The sequence below is a fragment of the Motacilla alba genome, chromosome 10, assembly GCF_015832195.1.
Source record: "Motacilla alba alba isolate MOTALB_02 chromosome 10, Motacilla_alba_V1.0_pri, whole genome shotgun sequence".
In the NCBI taxonomy this organism is placed as follows: domain Eukaryota; kingdom Metazoa; phylum Chordata; class Aves; order Passeriformes; family Motacillidae; genus Motacilla; species Motacilla alba.
This window is the reverse complement of record NC_052025.1, coordinates 2,608,909-2,627,068: the sequence shown is the minus strand read 5'-3', so window position 1 is coordinate 2,627,068 and position 18,160 is coordinate 2,608,909. Positions and strand designations below refer to the sequence as shown.

The window sequence follows — 18,160 nt, the reverse complement described above, 5'->3', positions numbered from 1 at the left end:
CTGGGCTCTGCAGCTGCCAGAGAGGCGCCAGTCAGGAATCACCACCGCGGAGAAACGGAGCCGACGACTGATCTGGTTTTTTCTACCACTTCCCAATCCTCCTGAATTCCTTTTCCGCTCATTCTTGGAGAAACCCCAGATAAGGATGCAGGTTCTCCTTAGCTTCCCATATGTTGTTTTGAGGCTGGGCAACACCAGCTGGGTGACTGGGAGGTGGACTGGCAGCAGTGGCATCTCCAAAGCATGGGAGTACCTCCTTGCTGCAAGGCAAGACCTTGGCACATGGATGACATCTCCTTGCTGGCATATACCAGCCAAAAAAGTCTCTGAAACACAGCAAATCTCTGATTTATGAGAGCAAAATACAACCTTGATCCTCAGAAACTCCTGAGTGTGCAATGGGTGAATAATATGTGACTCACCCTGCAGCAAATGTCCCGGATTAATCCCAGCCTATGCTTGACACTGATACTCCTCTGACTTTTAAGATACATTTTGAAAGAATCCTGCAGGTTAGGAAGGTTCATAAAGTGTCAGATGATAGATTTGGGGCACAGAGCTTTCTTTCATAATAATCACGTTATGCAGAGGTAAAACAAGACTCAAAACCATCTCAATTTAGAATGTGCGTGGGAGAAGTTGAGGAGAAAAATTAATACAGAAGTTTCTCTCTTCATCATTGTAGATTTGATTTTAGTGGGACAATGGGAACCGAGATCATTTTCAGATCCCAATATGTGTTTATTTGATATCAGCAGTAAGGAGAAGATCAAAAGATGAAGCTGGGCAAAGAAAAATAAACACTCGGCCGTTGTTCTTCCATATTGTCCAGCAAATATTTGGAAGATGTAAATCAGACCTTTGATATCCAAATTTAGTTAAATGTGCAGTGAAATATTTTGGGAGAACGCAGTGGGATTTGGCTTATCTTGCTTGGTGACAGGATTTCTAGCATATTATTTCTGACCCGAGTTGTGAATATGTTATTTGATACCTCCTGGTTTATGGTAATGGCAGAGCTGCCATGGGTCGGATTTGCTCTGACTCCCTTTTCCTTCATCTTCTCTTCAATTCCTTTTAGTTCCTTTTATGGTCTCATGATTGCCTACAAACTGTCTGAAATTTGACCTTTATTAATGAGGTCAGAGGCTTTTCCTTCTCTTGAGAACGAGATTACTAAACCTCCCAGAGCCTCTTATTGAATTCCGCTTCCATAAATCAGGTTAGGAATTGCTAGAAGTCCATCTCACCTCTTAAAACGATGATAGAGTGGAGATCATGGTGGATCAAAAGGCATTCCCAAGGGTGTTTTTAATCCTTCCCCACTTGGTCCTTGTGAAGTATCTTCATTTCTTCCCAAATCACCCTGCTGCCATGCTTGGATGGCGTGCTGTATACGTGGGGATGATGGTGAACTCATGGCTCTGCAGAAAGTTAAAATTAATGGCCATGAAGAAAAATTTGTGGTTGAACACATGAAGAACTCATGGCCATGAAGAAAATTCATTTAAATTCAACCAACCAGTTAATTCTTGGCTTTTTGACCTGAAGCAGAAGAAGAATTGCTGAACATGCAATCTGTTTGTTGTGCATCAGTTCATTAATTTCAGGTCCCAACTTCCAAGTTTGTAGCAAATCACGGTGTTTCACTTGATATAATAGGTCATCTTGTGTGTTGGGGTGATGTAGGTTGGAGTGGTCCTTTTGGATGAAGTGGTGATGGATTTTGAGGTTCTTTTGGGGAGGGATTTTTTACAGTATCAGCTTTGGAATATTGTAAATGAAAAGAAATCACTAAAATGACAAGAGGTAAAAAATTTAAAAATAGCAATAAACAAGATTTTTCCCCTGAATTTGAAGCAAACCTATTTATGATTGCCAAAATGTACCTCCATGGTGGAATTACATCACCAGCGTGCATTTGGGGCAACATAAATCAACTCCAGTGATCCCTATTTATTGGCACTTTGGGAATTGGAGAGCACGGAGTTTCAAGGCCATCATTTGCCAAAAGCCCTTAAAACTCATGCTCTGTGTTTAAATGTCATGGCTGAGACATTTTAAGGAAAGCATGAGGTCATTTTTCATCATCTCAAGCAGAAAGTGCTCACTGACCCAGGGTTCACCCAAATTTTAAAAATCCTCACAGACATACACTTTTAATCACAGGAATTTTGATATGCTAATTAATGCAGACACACTTTTTACTTTTATATATTCGTTTTGATAAAGAAACAGCATTAACACACAAACTAGACTTGGCAAGTCAAGGTCTAAGTTATCTTTGTGTGATTTCCTCATGGCACCTATTCAAAGGACAGATTTGAAGCTGAAGACTTAAAAGATTTGTAAATGTGAAACTCCTTTGATTATTTTTTAAAAATATTGGGCTGCAAAATTCATCCTAAACCCACCCAGATTACACACTTTTTGCAGGCAGTTTAGCAAAATTAATTCCTGTATATGTCAGTGGAAATGGTGTTTTTCACCTTGCTACAAGAATTGACTTTGTACTAGTACGTTTGTGCTGCTTTACCAGGGACAGAGAGCAGAAAAATAGCCATAAATTTGAAATTTCTCAGGTTTTAAAGTTTTCCCAAGTGGCATCCATTGGCCTCATTCTTTTGGGCACATAGTAGCAGAGGACAAACGACTGTTTCACTGCAGAGCTCTGCCTGGATTTCTCTGGCATGAAACTCTGCAAGAAACCACACAGTTTAAAATCTGTATTCTGGAGGAGTTTGGTAGTTACAAACACAGCGATGTGACAAAAATGCTGGTTTACTCTGTATACCAACCATGGCAGGATTAACCATCCTCCTCCTGGACATGTGGTTGGATACCTGCAGTGGTTTTGTGAAATGCAGATTATTTTTATAATAATATTTTTATAATGTTAGTTCTGTGTGCGTTTAATTTTAGGTGTCAGCAAAAAAATTATAAGAACACAGCTTTAAAATATAATATTTCCATAAGATTCTTTTATAACTGTCAGGGCTATTTTTTGCTGTATATGACTCTTCTGTTTTGCTTTATAAGTGTATTTCCACGCCCACATTGAAATATATTTGGTAGCAGTTTCAATGCAGTAAATGAAGCAGGACTGGAAAAAAGGGAGAGGGTTTTTGTGCTCAGTTGTTTCATATTAAATTAAGTTTGTGAGAGCTGAAAGACCTTGTTCAGATTAAAGTCTTCACTCATGGCAGGGCTTTACAGGGCATCAACACGATGCTTTTGAAAGCTGGTGTCAGTAAATCCATGAGTAGTCTGGAAGTGTGAGCATTTTATCTTCCAAGTCTTGTTTGTATATGGAGAAATAGAGACCTTCATGATGGGGAATTTTTTGGAACTCTTGTATATTGTAAAGATGAGGTTGAACAGCACTGGGGTGGTTGGGGTTGGGATTTGCAAGGGAGATGAGAAAAGTCACTCTGTCCTGTTTCCATCATCAATTTTTCCATGGATAATATAGATACGATCCATTAATCATATAGAGAGTTTAAGAAGAATTCCTCCTGAGATGTATTTAAAAAATAATGAGGCAGATTTCTGCCTGGTGAGCACAAGGGCTGCCACATCCATTGGGACAAGCAGGAGAAGATGCTGGACCTCAGGAAGCAGCGGGTGAGAGTGAATCCCTGTGCCAGGCTCAGTCCTTGGTCCAGTGGTTCCCAGGTTCCATCTTCTGGTCAAAGAGCTGTTTCTCATGGGTGTTTTGTCAAGTGATGCAAACTTCTGGGAAAGTGGCCAAGGGCCTTCATCCTTGTCGTGGCATCAGGGAGTCAGGGAGGTAGAGATTGTCTGGCCCTGGAATAGGGAGAAAAGCCTGGACAAAAGATGAAGTAGTCAACAAGCTCTTGGAAAATGGTTTAAAGACTTATCTTTGTGCTTAAATGCTTTTTTTGTTGTGTTTTCGCTTGTCCCAGTGGCCAGAGTCCAGGTCAGACAAAGCTCCAACTCACAGCCGAGTGGCCGCTCTGCCCACGGCAGCCATGCCTGCTCCAGCCGTAGGTGGTTCCCTGGTCAGGAGTCGGGCACAGAGGGAATATTTTCCTCCCACATCATGTGATGTGTTGAAAATGGACAAAAGGCAGTGTGGAGAGGCCTGTGGACAGTCTGGTTTATATTCCTAGCCGTGGAATTAAGCTGGTCTTAGAAAATCCAAAGTGCAGGTAACACCATGGAATGAAGCCAGGGCACCTGGCAGCTCTCAGGTCCTTTGAGGTGGAGGGGAGGGATTATTTCTCCTCCCTACTTGAGGTTTGGCTCATTTGACCAGTGCTAGTGTTTTTACCTCTCTTATTAATTATTAAATTGATTTTAATGGCTGAAGAGTGTATTTGTGTGAGGTGGCTTTGGTTGGATCCCAGAGCATGGTGCTCTATCAAGCTGCTGGTGGAGCTCCCCCAGATTTGTCCTTCAGGCTCTTCACTTCTTTTCTGATGACAGCAGCCTTTCTGGGTGGGCACAGCATGAGTTTTATTGGTAACATTAATTATGAATTAGGTGTTTAACACAACGTCATGTACAGGCATGGAAGGTGTAGCAGAAACTGGATCTTGAGCTTGTTTTTCACCCCAGCTCCCTCTGTGGATGAGGTTTATTTGCTGACACATCCCCATGTCCTTCTTCCTGTGGGTTTCCCCATCTGACAGGCAGAAGGATCAAGTTTTATGAAAACCAGTACCTACACAAAGGAGAAAGTTCCACATTTCCACTCCCATCAAGGGTAGAAACACAGTCTGAGCCAGGAGGTGATGGGTTGTGCTCACCTGTGGGCCACCATACACCTGGCCAGAGGTCCACTGCCACTCCTTGCCTGGCTGATGTGGGGAGAGGAGGGGGCCAGGAGGATGCAAAGCAAGCTGGGAATTCACTGCAGCGTTGATCTCTGTTTACCAACTTAGGAAACCTTGGTGCACCCACATCTTGATGAGCATCTCAAGAGGTAATTGTGGATTAGAGACCAAACAGGCATTGGCTCTTCAGTTTGGGGAAAAGCCTGGGGTGAGATATGGCTGAGGTTCATAAAATCATCGAAGTGATGGGGAAAAAAAAAAGGCTGTTTAGAACTGTAACTCACCAAATCCTGCAATTTCCATTATGGGTTATGGATTTAATAAAAGAAAAACTTCCCTATTGTGAACTTCTGGAGGTTTGTTTGAAAGAATATGGGGTTCATAGTGCCAATGGGTTCCAAAAAAATGGGATGGGTCCCTCTTTACACCTCTCTTGCCCATGAACTGAGGAGCACAGGGGTGTCCCTCCATATCCCTCATCCCAAACTGGCGGGAGCTGGTGGGAAAAGGTGCTGCAGTGCAGAAGAGCTGTGTGGACACAGCCAGGTCTAACAGTGGGCAGGGCTGGGCCAGCAGTTAGGGCCGAGTGTTAGTCAGGGCTTTGGACTCCCTTTTTCAGCAGCATTATTATTGTTGTGTTAATTCCTCCCTCTCAGTGAGGCAGGAGTGACTCGATGCTCCCAGACATCAGCCCATTGTCTGATCCATCTGACAAACAAGGTGGATGCTTTATTCGTGATACTAGTTCAGTTTTCACCAGGAGAACTAAAGATTGTTTCCATGGGAAGCCCTGGATGCGTAGGAGTTTCTTCTTGAGGTTTGCTTGGAGTGGGTTTGCTTGGACAATGCACTCACCTTGGAGGTGTGTTCCCATGGGTTGTCCTCACAGTGCAAGCCCTTGTTTCCCAAGCCTTATCCCCATTTTTCCCTTCTGAAGATCAATACTCTTAAATCCAATAGAATAACTTGCAACAGGCTTCAGGTTGCTTCAAACATGGCCATTTGTTTGTAAATAAGAAAAAAAATCACCTCTTGAAGGGCTTTTCGCTTAGAACAAGCCCTTTTGTCCGGATATCTAAAGTTACATGTAGTCTCTCTGATTTGGTGGAGTCTTCCAGATGGCACAATATCAACAATTCTAGTAAAATTCCTGCTATTAAGTGTATTTAATTCTGTCTGTGTGCTTTTGATTATGTACTGTGTACAAATAATCCACTTAATGTGTTTTTAATTTCAATCCTCGCTCTTACTTTTCTTGCAGACTTTATCCATTGGGGTGCTTGATATTTTTGGCTTTGAAGACTATGAAAACAATAGTTTTGAGCAATTCTGCATTAACTTTGCCAATGAACGCTTGCAGCACTACTTTAACCAGCACATCTTTAAACTGGAACAGGTAAGTCCAGAAATATTTACTCTCTGATGCCATTGAATATTGACAGGACTTTGTGGCCCTGATAAGGTTCTGCAATTGTCCCTTTAATTCTGTTTTGTTAAGGAGCGTACACTGAATTATTCAAATTTAATTTCTAATTGACCGTATGACAAACTTCGACCTGTAAAATAAAATCCAGCCAGACATTTGCTGGTTTAAAATAAACATTTTGGCTTCCAAAAACATCATGAAGACCTTAACCACTGCTCTGCTGTCTCCTTGATATGTGCTCAGAGGGCTTATCAAGGAATGAGCAATCCCTTCCTTGCCTTTGCCCTGGACATGCTGCCATGCCATTTGGTGTCACATAAAAGTTATTTTTTGGTATCTAGTGAAAAAGCCACCCCAATCTTCCAGTGCTTTTTGGCCTTCCAGTGTTGATTTGTGGGGAGGGAGGGGAAATGTCACTCTCATGTGTTCTCAGAGGTCAGACTTGAGAGCATTATGACCTTCAGTAGCCCTGGCAGGTTAGGAAAGGCTGAACTTTAAGCTTTGCTGTTATGTTTGTTAAGACAGGGTGTTGCTTTCCAGCCTCAAATTAATGCACTTAGGAGAGATAACAAAAACACAGGCTGCAATCCAGCAGGTAACACACACAAGATGGTTTAGAGGGATGGAGGAGGCTTCTCCATTTGTTATCCAACAACAAGCAGGACAAGAAAACTGAAAGTTTCTTTCAACATCCATATGTTGTTTCATGAATGGACAACTTTTATTGGGCTGTACAACACAGGAAATATGTTAGAGACTTTCAAAACGCCTTTCTTTTTTTCACATGACAGTCTGCATGTCCTCTCTCCAGGTGAAATCCTTCCTGGGGGGAGGCCAAGGAACTCTCCTTATCATCATTACAGAATTAACCCAACCCTTCCCAAAAAACCCTGATAGTTTCGTTCTGGGCTTCTCCAGTGCTCTCAGAGATTGGAAAATTCAGAAGAAAAATTTGCCTTGAGGATGTTCAAAAAACAAGTGATACATCCCTGAGTGGGTCACTGAGGGAGGGTTTGTTCATGAGTTTGATGGTTTCTGTTTAATCTCTTTGGTTTTGATTCATAAAGTAGAGCAGAGCTGCTCAAAGCCATTTAATTTCAGTTTTTTAAGTGGCCTTTGTATACAAGTGCACCCTACTCAATAGATGCTCTAAGAATGGGATAACCTATCTATTTCTAGAGACAGGCTTCTTTTCCCATTGTCCACCATAAAAATGCAAATTTTGATGCTATCTCAAAGCCAAACCAGCTGGATTTTTTTTATAAGCATTGCCATACACTTCCTACAAGAGACTCAAGGAGGGAGGATCCTTCCTGAAAGCTGGAGACAGATGATTCCTCCATGAGGTGGGGTTTCAGCAGCCTCCTCCAAGATGCCATCATCCATGAGGGAATTCCTGTTACTGGGCTGGGGTTTCTTAGTAGGTCAGTACTCCCCCTCAAGCCTGGGGGATACACAGAGGTCCTGAGTGCAGCAATCCCTAATTCCTCTTGGAGCAGCTTCAGAGCTAATTCGCTTTCTCCTGGGAATCTGTCGGGCATGTGAAGTTGCTGGAGTCAGTGTTTGCTGTATGGATGTGAGGAGCAGTTGTGGAGCCATCAAACTGCAAAGGGCCCATTCCAGTTCTTAACGCCTGAGCACGTCATCCTCCTGGAGCCTGGCTGGAGCACCGCGAGCTCTGCTGCTGGAAAATTCAGACATCTTGGCATAGATTGAGTCCATAAATACAAGTAATCTGTGCAGCTGCACGAGCACCGATCCTTGGGTGAATGAATTAGATGGTTTAACCGTTTACTTTCCCTGGAATTCCGGCTGCATGTGGAGGAGTGGACTTGATGGAAAGAAAACTCAAGGACTCATATTCAGATCTTTGGTCTCCAGAATGTTCTTCGTTCCTCGCTGGCCCGGAGGTTTTTTAATGATAGTCACAAGTCTACAAATGAAGACCAGGGAGTTAATATTGTGTTTCTAGGGAGCAAAATAGTTCTGTTACTTCAAAATGTGAATTTATCTGAGGTAGTTGTATCTTTATAAGTTTTTCTTTCATGTCTTGGTGATAGGGACCTGAAATGGATGGATCCTTCTCTGAATCCTCAGCTCTCCAAAGCTTGCAGGAGGCCAAAGAGAGATTGCTGAGATACCCAGACACTTCTGCCAAAAAAATAAGTGGCAAAATTAAATAGTCACTAAGGATTTTTCTTGAAATCCTAATAGAATTTATCTGCCAGAACTGCATTTAGCCATGATGGAATTGTTGCCATGACATGCTGTTGATGTTATGGAAACCAAAATACCCACCACAGTCCTCTAGGAGAACCATGGGATTATTTTAACCTTTATTCCTTTTTTTCCCATGGTGAAATCTAATACAGTGTGTCTGGTGAATCTTTTTTTAAACCTTCTGTCTGAAGATGGCACTATTTCCAGTGGTTTGCAAACAACCACCAAGGCATCTTTGATCTTCAGCCTGGTGTCTCCCAAAAATACAGCAGCTCTTTTGTTTGGGCTTTTGCAGGGCATTGCACTAAATAATTGCTGCAGATGAAGATTCAGTTTGGAGCTCACCAGAACCATACCAGCCATGATCTGAGTTTCTCCGAGTTTCCAGGTCATTGGCAGTTTAAGGGCCAGGAGTCCAAGTTTTTATTTCTTTATGTGTCCCACTCTCCAAACTGTCATCTTTGACCTCACCGATCTTCCCCTATCCCTGCCGAGGCTCATCTGGTTCTCTCCACCTCACCCACCTTTCCCTGTTTCAGCTGAAGCTTTGCAAAGGTTGAGGACTCATCCTGTAGCTTTTCATCCCACAGGTCTTGCTATTAAAGTTCTTTTCTACATCTTTTTCCAGCTTTTGCTTACCCACCAAACTTCAGTTTCAAGGGCATGTTTTTATTGTTTAAAAAATCCATAAATAACCAAGGTAGAGGCTGAAAAATTACAGAATTTGGAGTACAATCAACTGGCAGGAGCTCGGGAAGTCTATTTTCTGGTGGAATCCCTGGTGAGTTTGGTGTCCCTGCCAGCAAATCTCAGCCTGCTCTGACTGAAAAACTGAATTTCACCAGGATAACGCATCCTCTCGAATGTTTGCTCAGCCATCCAAAATTCTGTAAATATTTAGGGAAATCTGTAGGGTTTACTGGTCCTGTGCAATAGGTGGAGAAATCCAATAGTCTGGACTAGATCATGGTGGTGTTTGGTTGGAGTCTTGGAGGTCTGGTCACTACCTCCAGCCAGCTCTGAATTTCACCTCATGATTCTGAGCAGCAACAGCCCCCAGGAACATGACACTCTAAAATGAGTTCAGGTATCTTACTTAAATATTACATTTAGAATTTAATGTGGGAATGGATTAATTTAAAAAAGCATCAATCTAAAATATTTAAATTTAAAATAAATTATGAAAAAAGGTCTCTCTCCTGCTGCTTGGAACACTCTTCCTTTCCTTCCAGCTAGGGATTTTTCTGTATCTCATCACTGGTTAGGCGTTAACGCCTCTTTATTGCCTCTGAAGACAAAAGCCAACCATCAGAAGTCAACCATTGAGTCCTGGGAGGCTCGGTTCAAATTTCTGTTTTCCTTGGAGATGGGAGAGCGGCTGCCCTCTGAGAAATGTTGGCCAGCTGTGGGCCACATGACCCGTGGAGAAAGAACAAGCTGCACAAGTTATTGATTTATTATTTGGCAGAATGCCATCGAATGCAACTCATGTTTGGGGGAAGAGGATGATGCTCAGAGCACATAAATTATACTAATAAAATTCAGGATGCTGAGAGCTGTTTAAATGATATCTGCAGGGCAGGAAGATTTCAAAGCACATTAGTGAAATGAAGGACAGCTCTGATCAAGCTGTGCCAGGGTGGGTTTGGGTTGGACATCAGGAGGAATTTCTTCATGGAAAGGGTGGTCAGGCACTGGAACTGCCCAGGGGGTGGCGGAGCCCCCATCCCTGGAGGTGTACAAGGCACTCCTGGATATGTCACTGAGTGCTCTGGGCTGGTGACGAGGTGGGGATCAGGCACAAGTTGAACTCAGTGGTCTGGGAGGTTTTTTCCAGGCTCAGTGATTCTGGGATCCAGTGTCAGTCCCCCAGAGCTTTGTCTTTTGTCCTTCCAGCATCCTTGAGTCCATGGATGTTGCATGGCTGAGACTGGGGGGTTTCATGTGCCACCCACTTGTGTCTGGGTTTTTCCAAATGATGAGCAGTAAAAATGTAAATATAATATATAATGTGTGACATGTAATAGAACGTATCCTAATCTGTTATAGTATTTATATATCCTCTGATTCCATAGAGTAGATTGAGTTGGAAGGGACCTAAAAGATCATCCAGTTACAACTCTTCTCATATGGAATTTCTTAACCTTTAATTTATTCCCCGTGTGGAGAAGTGCTGCATCTGGCAAGCCCATCCCTCATCCCATGCTCCTTGCTGTAACTCTCCAATTCACAGGCGCTTGCTCCCAGTGCCCTTATCCCTCTCCCAAGTCGCCACGATCCCTTGAGCTTTTTTCCTCTCCTCTGAGCTGGTTCCTTCCTTTTTCCAGGTAGATGATGTTTTCTGCTGATTGTGGTTCCTACTCACATAAATAATTGCACAGACTGTGCTGGGGATAAAAATTTTTATTTATTAATGGTACAAGAAGGATTTGGAGTGCCAGGACAAGGGAGAATGGCTTCCCACTCCCAGAGGGCAGGGTCAGATGGAATATTGGGAAGAAACTGTTCCCTGTGAGGGTGGTGAGGCCCTAGCAGAGGTTGTCCAGAGAAGCTGTGGCTGCCCCATCCCTGGAAGTGTTCAAGGCCAGGTCAGACAGGGCTTGAGCACCCTGGGCTAGTGGAAGGTGTCCATAAGATCTTGGAAACAGAGGATCTTTAAGACTTCTTCCAGCCCAACCATTCTGTGTTTCTGTTGGTGGATTTTCATAGGACAGAGCTGTGCAATGTGACCTCTCCTCTTAAGCAAGATGATAAGCAGGAAATCTTTAAAAGCCTCTAAAATACTTCAACCAACCTAAAAATGGTCTTATTGTGGCAGGACTGGAATTGGGAGTGTTTTAATTGACACAAGGGTGGAGTGGGGCTGGAAGGGGGAGGAGATGTTCAGCCTCAAGGACCAGTCTGGTGCTCACCGTGACCACTGTGGAGGTTCCTTCACATCTTCTAACTCTGATCCATCTTTCAAGATGCTGACAGATGCAGATACAGATATTTCCTCTCCTCTTTTATTTTGATCACAAGAAATTAAAGGTCCCCCAGCAGATGACACAGCAATGTTAAGCTCATGCTTCTCCTGGCTGTGTAAGGGCAGCTTGGGAAGAAAATGTTTCTGCAGAGGGAGCCCATGGGATCATGGCAATGTGTATGCTGCCAGCAACCATGCAAACCCAGTTCTGCCCATTTTGAGAGCAAAATATAATTTATGATTGAAACCCTGTTGCCACTGAAGTTCAGGGAGCTGATTTGAGCTCAGAGATGGATGGTTTGGAGCTGGCATATGATTTTCTGGGCTGAACCTGCTGGTTTGAAACACTTTCATGATGAAGAGTCCGAATTCCAATAAATTCAAATATGCCTACGTACAGCAGGGGGAGATTATCAGTGAGTGAAACATCAGAATAAAACCAAATTCATGTGGCATTTGATGAGGAGCTGTTGCGGTAGTCACCTGGAAGGAGAGAGAACCTTGGCTTCAAGGAAAGGCTCCTCAGCTCCCCTGCACTGCCTCATGTTGTCATGGACACAGGGGGCCTTAAAAACCTGTTTATAGATCATGTACCCATAGAGAATGTGGTTAGGTATTTATAGTTGTTGTGTCTGTGAGCACATGGTTAAAAAACATATGTGTTATATATTTATGTTTTATGTCTGTGTCTATAAATTCCTTTTCTACTGAAATTGAGAACAAACATAAAAATCCTCATTCCTAAATGAAACCCTCGGCCTCAGCATCTTTTCCTGGAGGGATGTCGGGAACTCGAGGCATCCACCCTGTCTGCAGCACAAGCAGACTAAGGACCAGACATTGGTCTCAATCATTTAGGACCTTTCCACATCCCATGGATTTATCATCTCAAACTCATTTGAATCATCAGTTTATGCTGGGATGACTCTGCTGGGCCTGGCTCACAGTGCCCATTTGCTAAACAAGCCATTAATCCTCCATGGCATGGGCTCATGCCTGAATGGAGGAATCCTTAGGGGAGAGATTCTCCCACACCTTGTTGCCATTTCCAGCTGTGGACAAATTTTCCCAAGCTCCCCAGGATGGATTTTAGGATGAAAATGTGTCCAGACATAGCCAGAAAAGAGCCTTTTGGAAGTTTAGCTCCTTTAATTTTTCATGTAAAAACAACCCTTTTTAACATACGATACAAAAATATTTTGGGATTATTTTAAACAGGGCAGTCGAGCTAGGGATGGAGGGAGATGTGGAAGGGGCGTCAGTTCCTAGTTTCTCACTTTGCAAAGAAGCCTGAAGCTGAAGCAGATGGTGTTCAAGGCAAGAAGAGAGGAATTTCACACCCTTCTGTTTAGTCGGGAATTTTTATGCCAAATATATACATTTGGACATCCAAAAGTAGCTGCCTGTTGATCGTATGGCTCTGGATTACACGAGTTTTTATGACAGGAGCGCGATGGGAAATGTTCCCACGTGGAGTTACGCTGGGAAAAGGGATTTTTCAGTTGATTTCTCACTTTAATCTGGGAATTTTCATTGTGTAAACAAGGTTTTCCTATGCCTCAGTAGGGAAAGGCTGGAGTAGATAAACTGCTGGATCTGGTCTAGCTCTGCCTGCTGGGAGGAGGTGAATGAGTTGGTGGAGGTTTCTGCTGCTCTGGGGGGTTGTGAATCTTATTTTTGGGGCCGTTTCTCAACTCTCACTGTGACTAATGGCAATATCCCTGTGGGATAAGATATCTGCCTCCAGGGCACTGAAACACTGAGGGATTTTCAGGGCTTTTGGCTTGCAGGATGTGTGGATGGATGCCCAAAGCCCTCCAGACCTCTTTAAATCATGGGAAAATTTGTATCTTTGATATCCCATGATAGGGCAACAAATTTCACATATCATGGTAAAACCTTTATCTTTAGGAGGGACTTTTCACTACCTTTTGATTTGAATTTCCCTAAACCCTGAGTTTTGTGCTTTTAGACAGATGGGGAATTTATTATGGTTTTAATTTATTTTTATCACGTGTCCTGTTTCATTTAATCTCTGCATTTCCTCTTCTCTGAAGTTTTTCAAGCCCCTCTGAACTTTACCACATGATTTTGGGGAGCAGAAGCACCCAGGGACCATGCTACTCCAAAGAGAGTTTAGATATTTTATTTAGATATCATATTTATCACAGATATCATGTCTACATAAGTGTGAGTTTAAAAATCATGTGTAACTTCTTCTCCTCTAGCTGTGCTTTTTAGCATTTGGGTTTATTTACTGATGGCTGTGGCTGGATGCAGAGTACTTGATGATCACATGCAGAGTGTAAAGACATTTTCCAGCATCTCCCAAGATTTTGTTGGGCTTGTGGATGTTTTATCCCACTCAGGAGAAGGAAATCTTTAGTTCCACCCAGGATTAGAGTGTTTTGGTTTGGTTTAGCACCAAAATAAAGTCCTGATAACAGAACTGGTCCAATGCTCCTGTAGAGATAACAGGACTTGGTTCTCAACAACTCCAGCTATAAACTTACAGGATATTTCTGTTCCTAGCAGGAGGGTTTCCATCAGGCCTTGCAGCCCAGTTAGGAAGGTTTTCCTGATGCTCAGCATGTGTGTTTTAATTTTAAATTCATTATTCTGTGCCATGGGCAGCATTCATGCTCTGGGTCAGTGTAGACAGGCAGAGTTTCCCTTTAACAGAGCTTTAACAGTGCCCCCTTTCCTAGAGTTCCAGTAATTTTCCTGCTTAAAAATGTTGTATATTCTGCCCCATTCTGGTTGTTTGGTACCCCGAATTTTAGGTGCTGCTTTGCCTCAGCTAACACTGTGTGAGAGTAAAGATTTACTCTTATATTCCAAGTGCATTTCAAAGTCTGCGTGCCCATTTTATATCTTTTTTTAATATATTTGAACATCATTAACTGTGTTTTACTCAGATCCCTTCAGTGACCCCATGCTGACATACTGCCAATGTCTCTCTCCATGCTTAGGGCAGCAAAGCTGTTTCTGAATTCCCACTTGGGAAGCAGGAATCTCCTCGTGGAGTCCACAGAGGTCACTTGGAGAGCAATCTGTAGCATCTCACCCAATAATTAAATGAAAATATGGAGCTGCTGGACTCTAAAAAAACCCCTGATATCGTTCTTTCAGTTCTTTGCTCCATTTCTTTGCCAAGTCTGGGAGCTCGGTGCTCTTCTCTCCAGTGAACTTGCAGCACTCCCCTTTCCAGCAGGCCAGGTTTCAGGTGTCCAGGGATGGGAGGAGTAAATCCTCACATTTTTATTGCAAGTAAGGATGCCAGAAGAGGGGCTCTGTGGACTTCTCTGCAATAGAAACTTTTGCAGATAGTGATAATGTCAGTAATTTGGTTCCTAATGCAAAGATGATCTTCCAGGAATAGGACATTAGAATGTGTCCCTAAACATAACTTAGTTTTAAATCAAGGTATAAATTTAAGCTGATTCTTAATCAATCTCCAGCTTGAGATGTTTCTGTGTGATTGAAAGTGTTTCATGTTGTTTTTGTCTTGTTACATGAATGCATCCTGTTGTTTGAATGGAATTCCCTAATGTTCCAAGGCTCCAGGACCCTGCTCCATCAAAGGATGGCTTTGTTGTCGTGCTCAGAGATGAAGGAATATTTTGGAGGTAGCTTTTCAGGACATCTCCCGAATTCTGGAGGAAGATGGTCATTAGAAGACAAATACAGGAATCACATGGAATATTAACAACTGCAATTTAATTAAGTTTAGTAGACAGCAGTGATTTTATCCTATAGCTTCTGTCTTTCTGTGAGCAATCTGCAGGGTGTTCTGCAGAGCAGCAAATACCCCAGAAATTACAGCAGGCCATCCCAAAGCCATAATTGTATCTCTTGAGCTCACATCCTGAAGGCAACCAAACAAGGAACTGGAAGAATGCTAGGAAAAAAGGAATAAGGGGAATTTATTTCCATTTAAGCTTTGGAGCAGTTGCTCTGGAATAGTTCCTGCTGCCTGTCTTGAAATGAGAGTAAATCTCAGAATTATTGTGGAAAAGATTGTTTGTTGAGGACTTGAATCCCTCTTTTCATTTGGCCACAGCAGGAACAGGTTGTGTTGGGGATGGAAAGGAGGGAAGAACCTCAGAGCCTGGGAGTGAGGGTTTCTGACCCAGCCCAGAGAAGAAAAAAGGAGCAGAGGAGGGAGAATTAGCCAAAATCCTGCAGCTGAAGGAAACGAGGCCAGGAGGGAGCTGGTGACTGACCATCAGGTCTGTGGAACAGCTGAAAATAAGCCCAGAGAAGTAAAGACCTTGAACTCTGGTATTTTCTTTGGTCATTCACTAGGCTATTTTAAAAAACTCCATATCTGGCATTGCTGATTAGTGCTTTTGCACTGATCTCAGCAGCAGTATAAATTTTTAGTGTGGCCGGAGGAGTTTCACAGCACATTTGCTGTGCAGCTGCTGCATGTCCCATGTGGAATTATGGATATCTAGAGGCCTTCTAGAGCAGAGCGATGCTTGCTCAGCTTAGATGTGGGGAGACATAAAACTCTACACGATTTATAGGTTTTGGGGGGACAAAAAATGTAAAGCCCCCCAACGAGTACTTCAACAAAGAGTCAGGATAATAAATATATAAGTCTGGTAACACCCGCCTGTCACCACTGAAATAATGCTGCTCTTGGCTCATCTGACCAAGGTTTTATTGCTCTCTGCATGCTCCTGACCAGTCTTGAGCTGGCAAAGCTGGGCCTAATGGACCCTGCACTCCATTAAGGGCTGTTGGAAGCAGGCAGTTGATGGATGGTGCTGGCTCCCAGTGACTCTCAGGGAAATCCCTCAGGAGCAGCTTGTGCCTGCTCTGAAATACACAACCTGTGATTGCTGGATAGAAGCTTTTTCCTGGCTTGCAAAATGCCATGAGGTTTAATCAAATCTGTGACTTTTGATTGTCTGTAATTCAGCAGGGCTTTGAGAATGTTGTGAGGTTCTGCTGTGTCCTGCTTGCTTGGCAAGAACTGAAGGTAAAAGATTAAAAAGTAAAAGGAGAAAACAAAATTCATGATGCAGAGTCATTCCTTATTTTCAGCATTTTTTCCCCAGGGGGATGTTGTATATTTTGAATCCCAAAGGCCTTAGGGATGTTAAAAACTCCTTCTAAGGCAGCACACGTCTGTATTTGTCTGTACTGTTGATGTAAGATTATACAATGTCTCCAATACTGAATTCAAGACCTTCTAGGGGTTGTTTTAGCAAAAATTTCCTTGTGAAATGTCTCCAAGCTCCTCAGACTCTTTATTTCTAAGAATATCTGTGGAGTTCATGTTAATTTTGGATGAGGATGGACATACTTTTTTTGAAGTTGTTTGCTCATATTAAAAATAAAGGCAGAGGCACCAATAATAATGAATCTGATTATTATTAGAAAGATGCATGCTACTAGGATTTTGAAACCTGTTTCCTTTTTATCTTCAATTCTGCCATCAAAATGTCCTGTGATAGAGAAGCAAAAAGGCAGCTGGGTCAGTAGGACTTTAGAGTAAGGTGCATGGTCCAATATCTCTGTTTAGACAGTGAGTCACAAGTCCTCAAACATATGATAAAAAATATGATTTTTAAACTCTTTAAAACTTTCATTTTGATGCCCTAAAATAATTTCTGCATAAGACTTCTTGAAGTAATCCAGTTGCAAGTATGTCTCAGAGGAGATAACCTTTGTAGGAGAGCAAGGGTTAGAACTATTTTGGGGGAAAAATGAATAGCTTTTTTGGCCTCAGCTTGAATTTGGAGACAGGTCCTCACATTTACTGTAGAGGGTGGTGGTTCTGCTGGTGCTGGAGCAGTGGCTTTGTATAGCTGGAGGTCTCTTCTTTAGTTCATATAGCCCTGGCCATTAATAGTGGGAGATATGGAGCAGCAGAGCCCAGGGAAGCAGGAAAGGGAGGTTTGCTACTTTTTCTATGTAATTAATATGTTGTACCACAATTTCTTTCCAGCAACTGAATTCTAAATATTAATTGATGCAAATTGTGTGACACTTTGATGGATGGGACGTTTCACACGCCCCAGCCACATGCACTGGGAACCCCAAAACCCCCCAGATCCCAAAACGTGGGAAGCAGGAGAATCTGCCCTTCTGCCCCACGCAGGTGAGACCCCACCTGCAGAGCTGCCTCCAGCCCTGGGATCCAACATCAGAAAAATGTGGAGCTCCCAGAGTGCAGAGGAGGCCATGGAGATGCTCCAAGGACTGGAGCCCCTCTGCTCTGGAGCCAGGCTGGGAGAGCTGGGGGTGCTCACCTGGAGAGGAGAAGGCTCCAGGGAGACCTCAGAGCCCCACTGAGTGCCTAAAGGGGCTCCAGGAGAGCTGCAGAGGGACTGGGGACAAGGAATGGAGGGACAGGACGTAAGGGAATGGCTTCCCACTGCCACCAGTCAGGGTGAGATGGGATATTGGGAAGGAATTGATCCCTGTGAGAGTGGTGAGGCCCTGGCACAGGTTGCCCAGAGCAGCTGTGGCTGCATCATCGCTGGAAGTGTTCCAGGCCAAGTTAGATGAGGCTTGGAGCACCCTGGGGTAGTGGAAGTTGTTGCTGCCCATGGCAAGGCATGGAACAAGAAGATCTTTTCCAGCTGAAACTGTGCTGTGATTTAGAAGCAATCCAGGAAAAGGAAAGGGGGAGTTGGCACACGTTGGATGTCCTTGGCAGGCTTGGACTCCCACACAGCCACCCTGAGTCTGAACAGTCTGGTGCATCTGAAATTGGGAAATGCTCTGTGGTTT

General features: G+C 43.2%; 1 protein-coding gene across 9 annotated transcripts in view; it reads left to right on the top strand.

The window, feature by feature from the left end:
- Nucleotides 1–18,160, top strand: part of MYO9A (myosin IXA) — a 173,851-nt gene that overhangs the window by 108,316 nt on the left and 47,375 nt on the right. For all 9 annotated transcript variants that reach the window (XM_038147029.1, XM_038147030.1, XM_038147032.1 and 6 more), the window contains one exon: nt 6,061–6,195. In XM_038147029.1, coding sequence (XP_038002957.1) covers nt 6,061–6,195 — 135 coding nt within the window. The remainder of the gene's footprint in view (nt 1–6,060; nt 6,196–18,160) is intronic.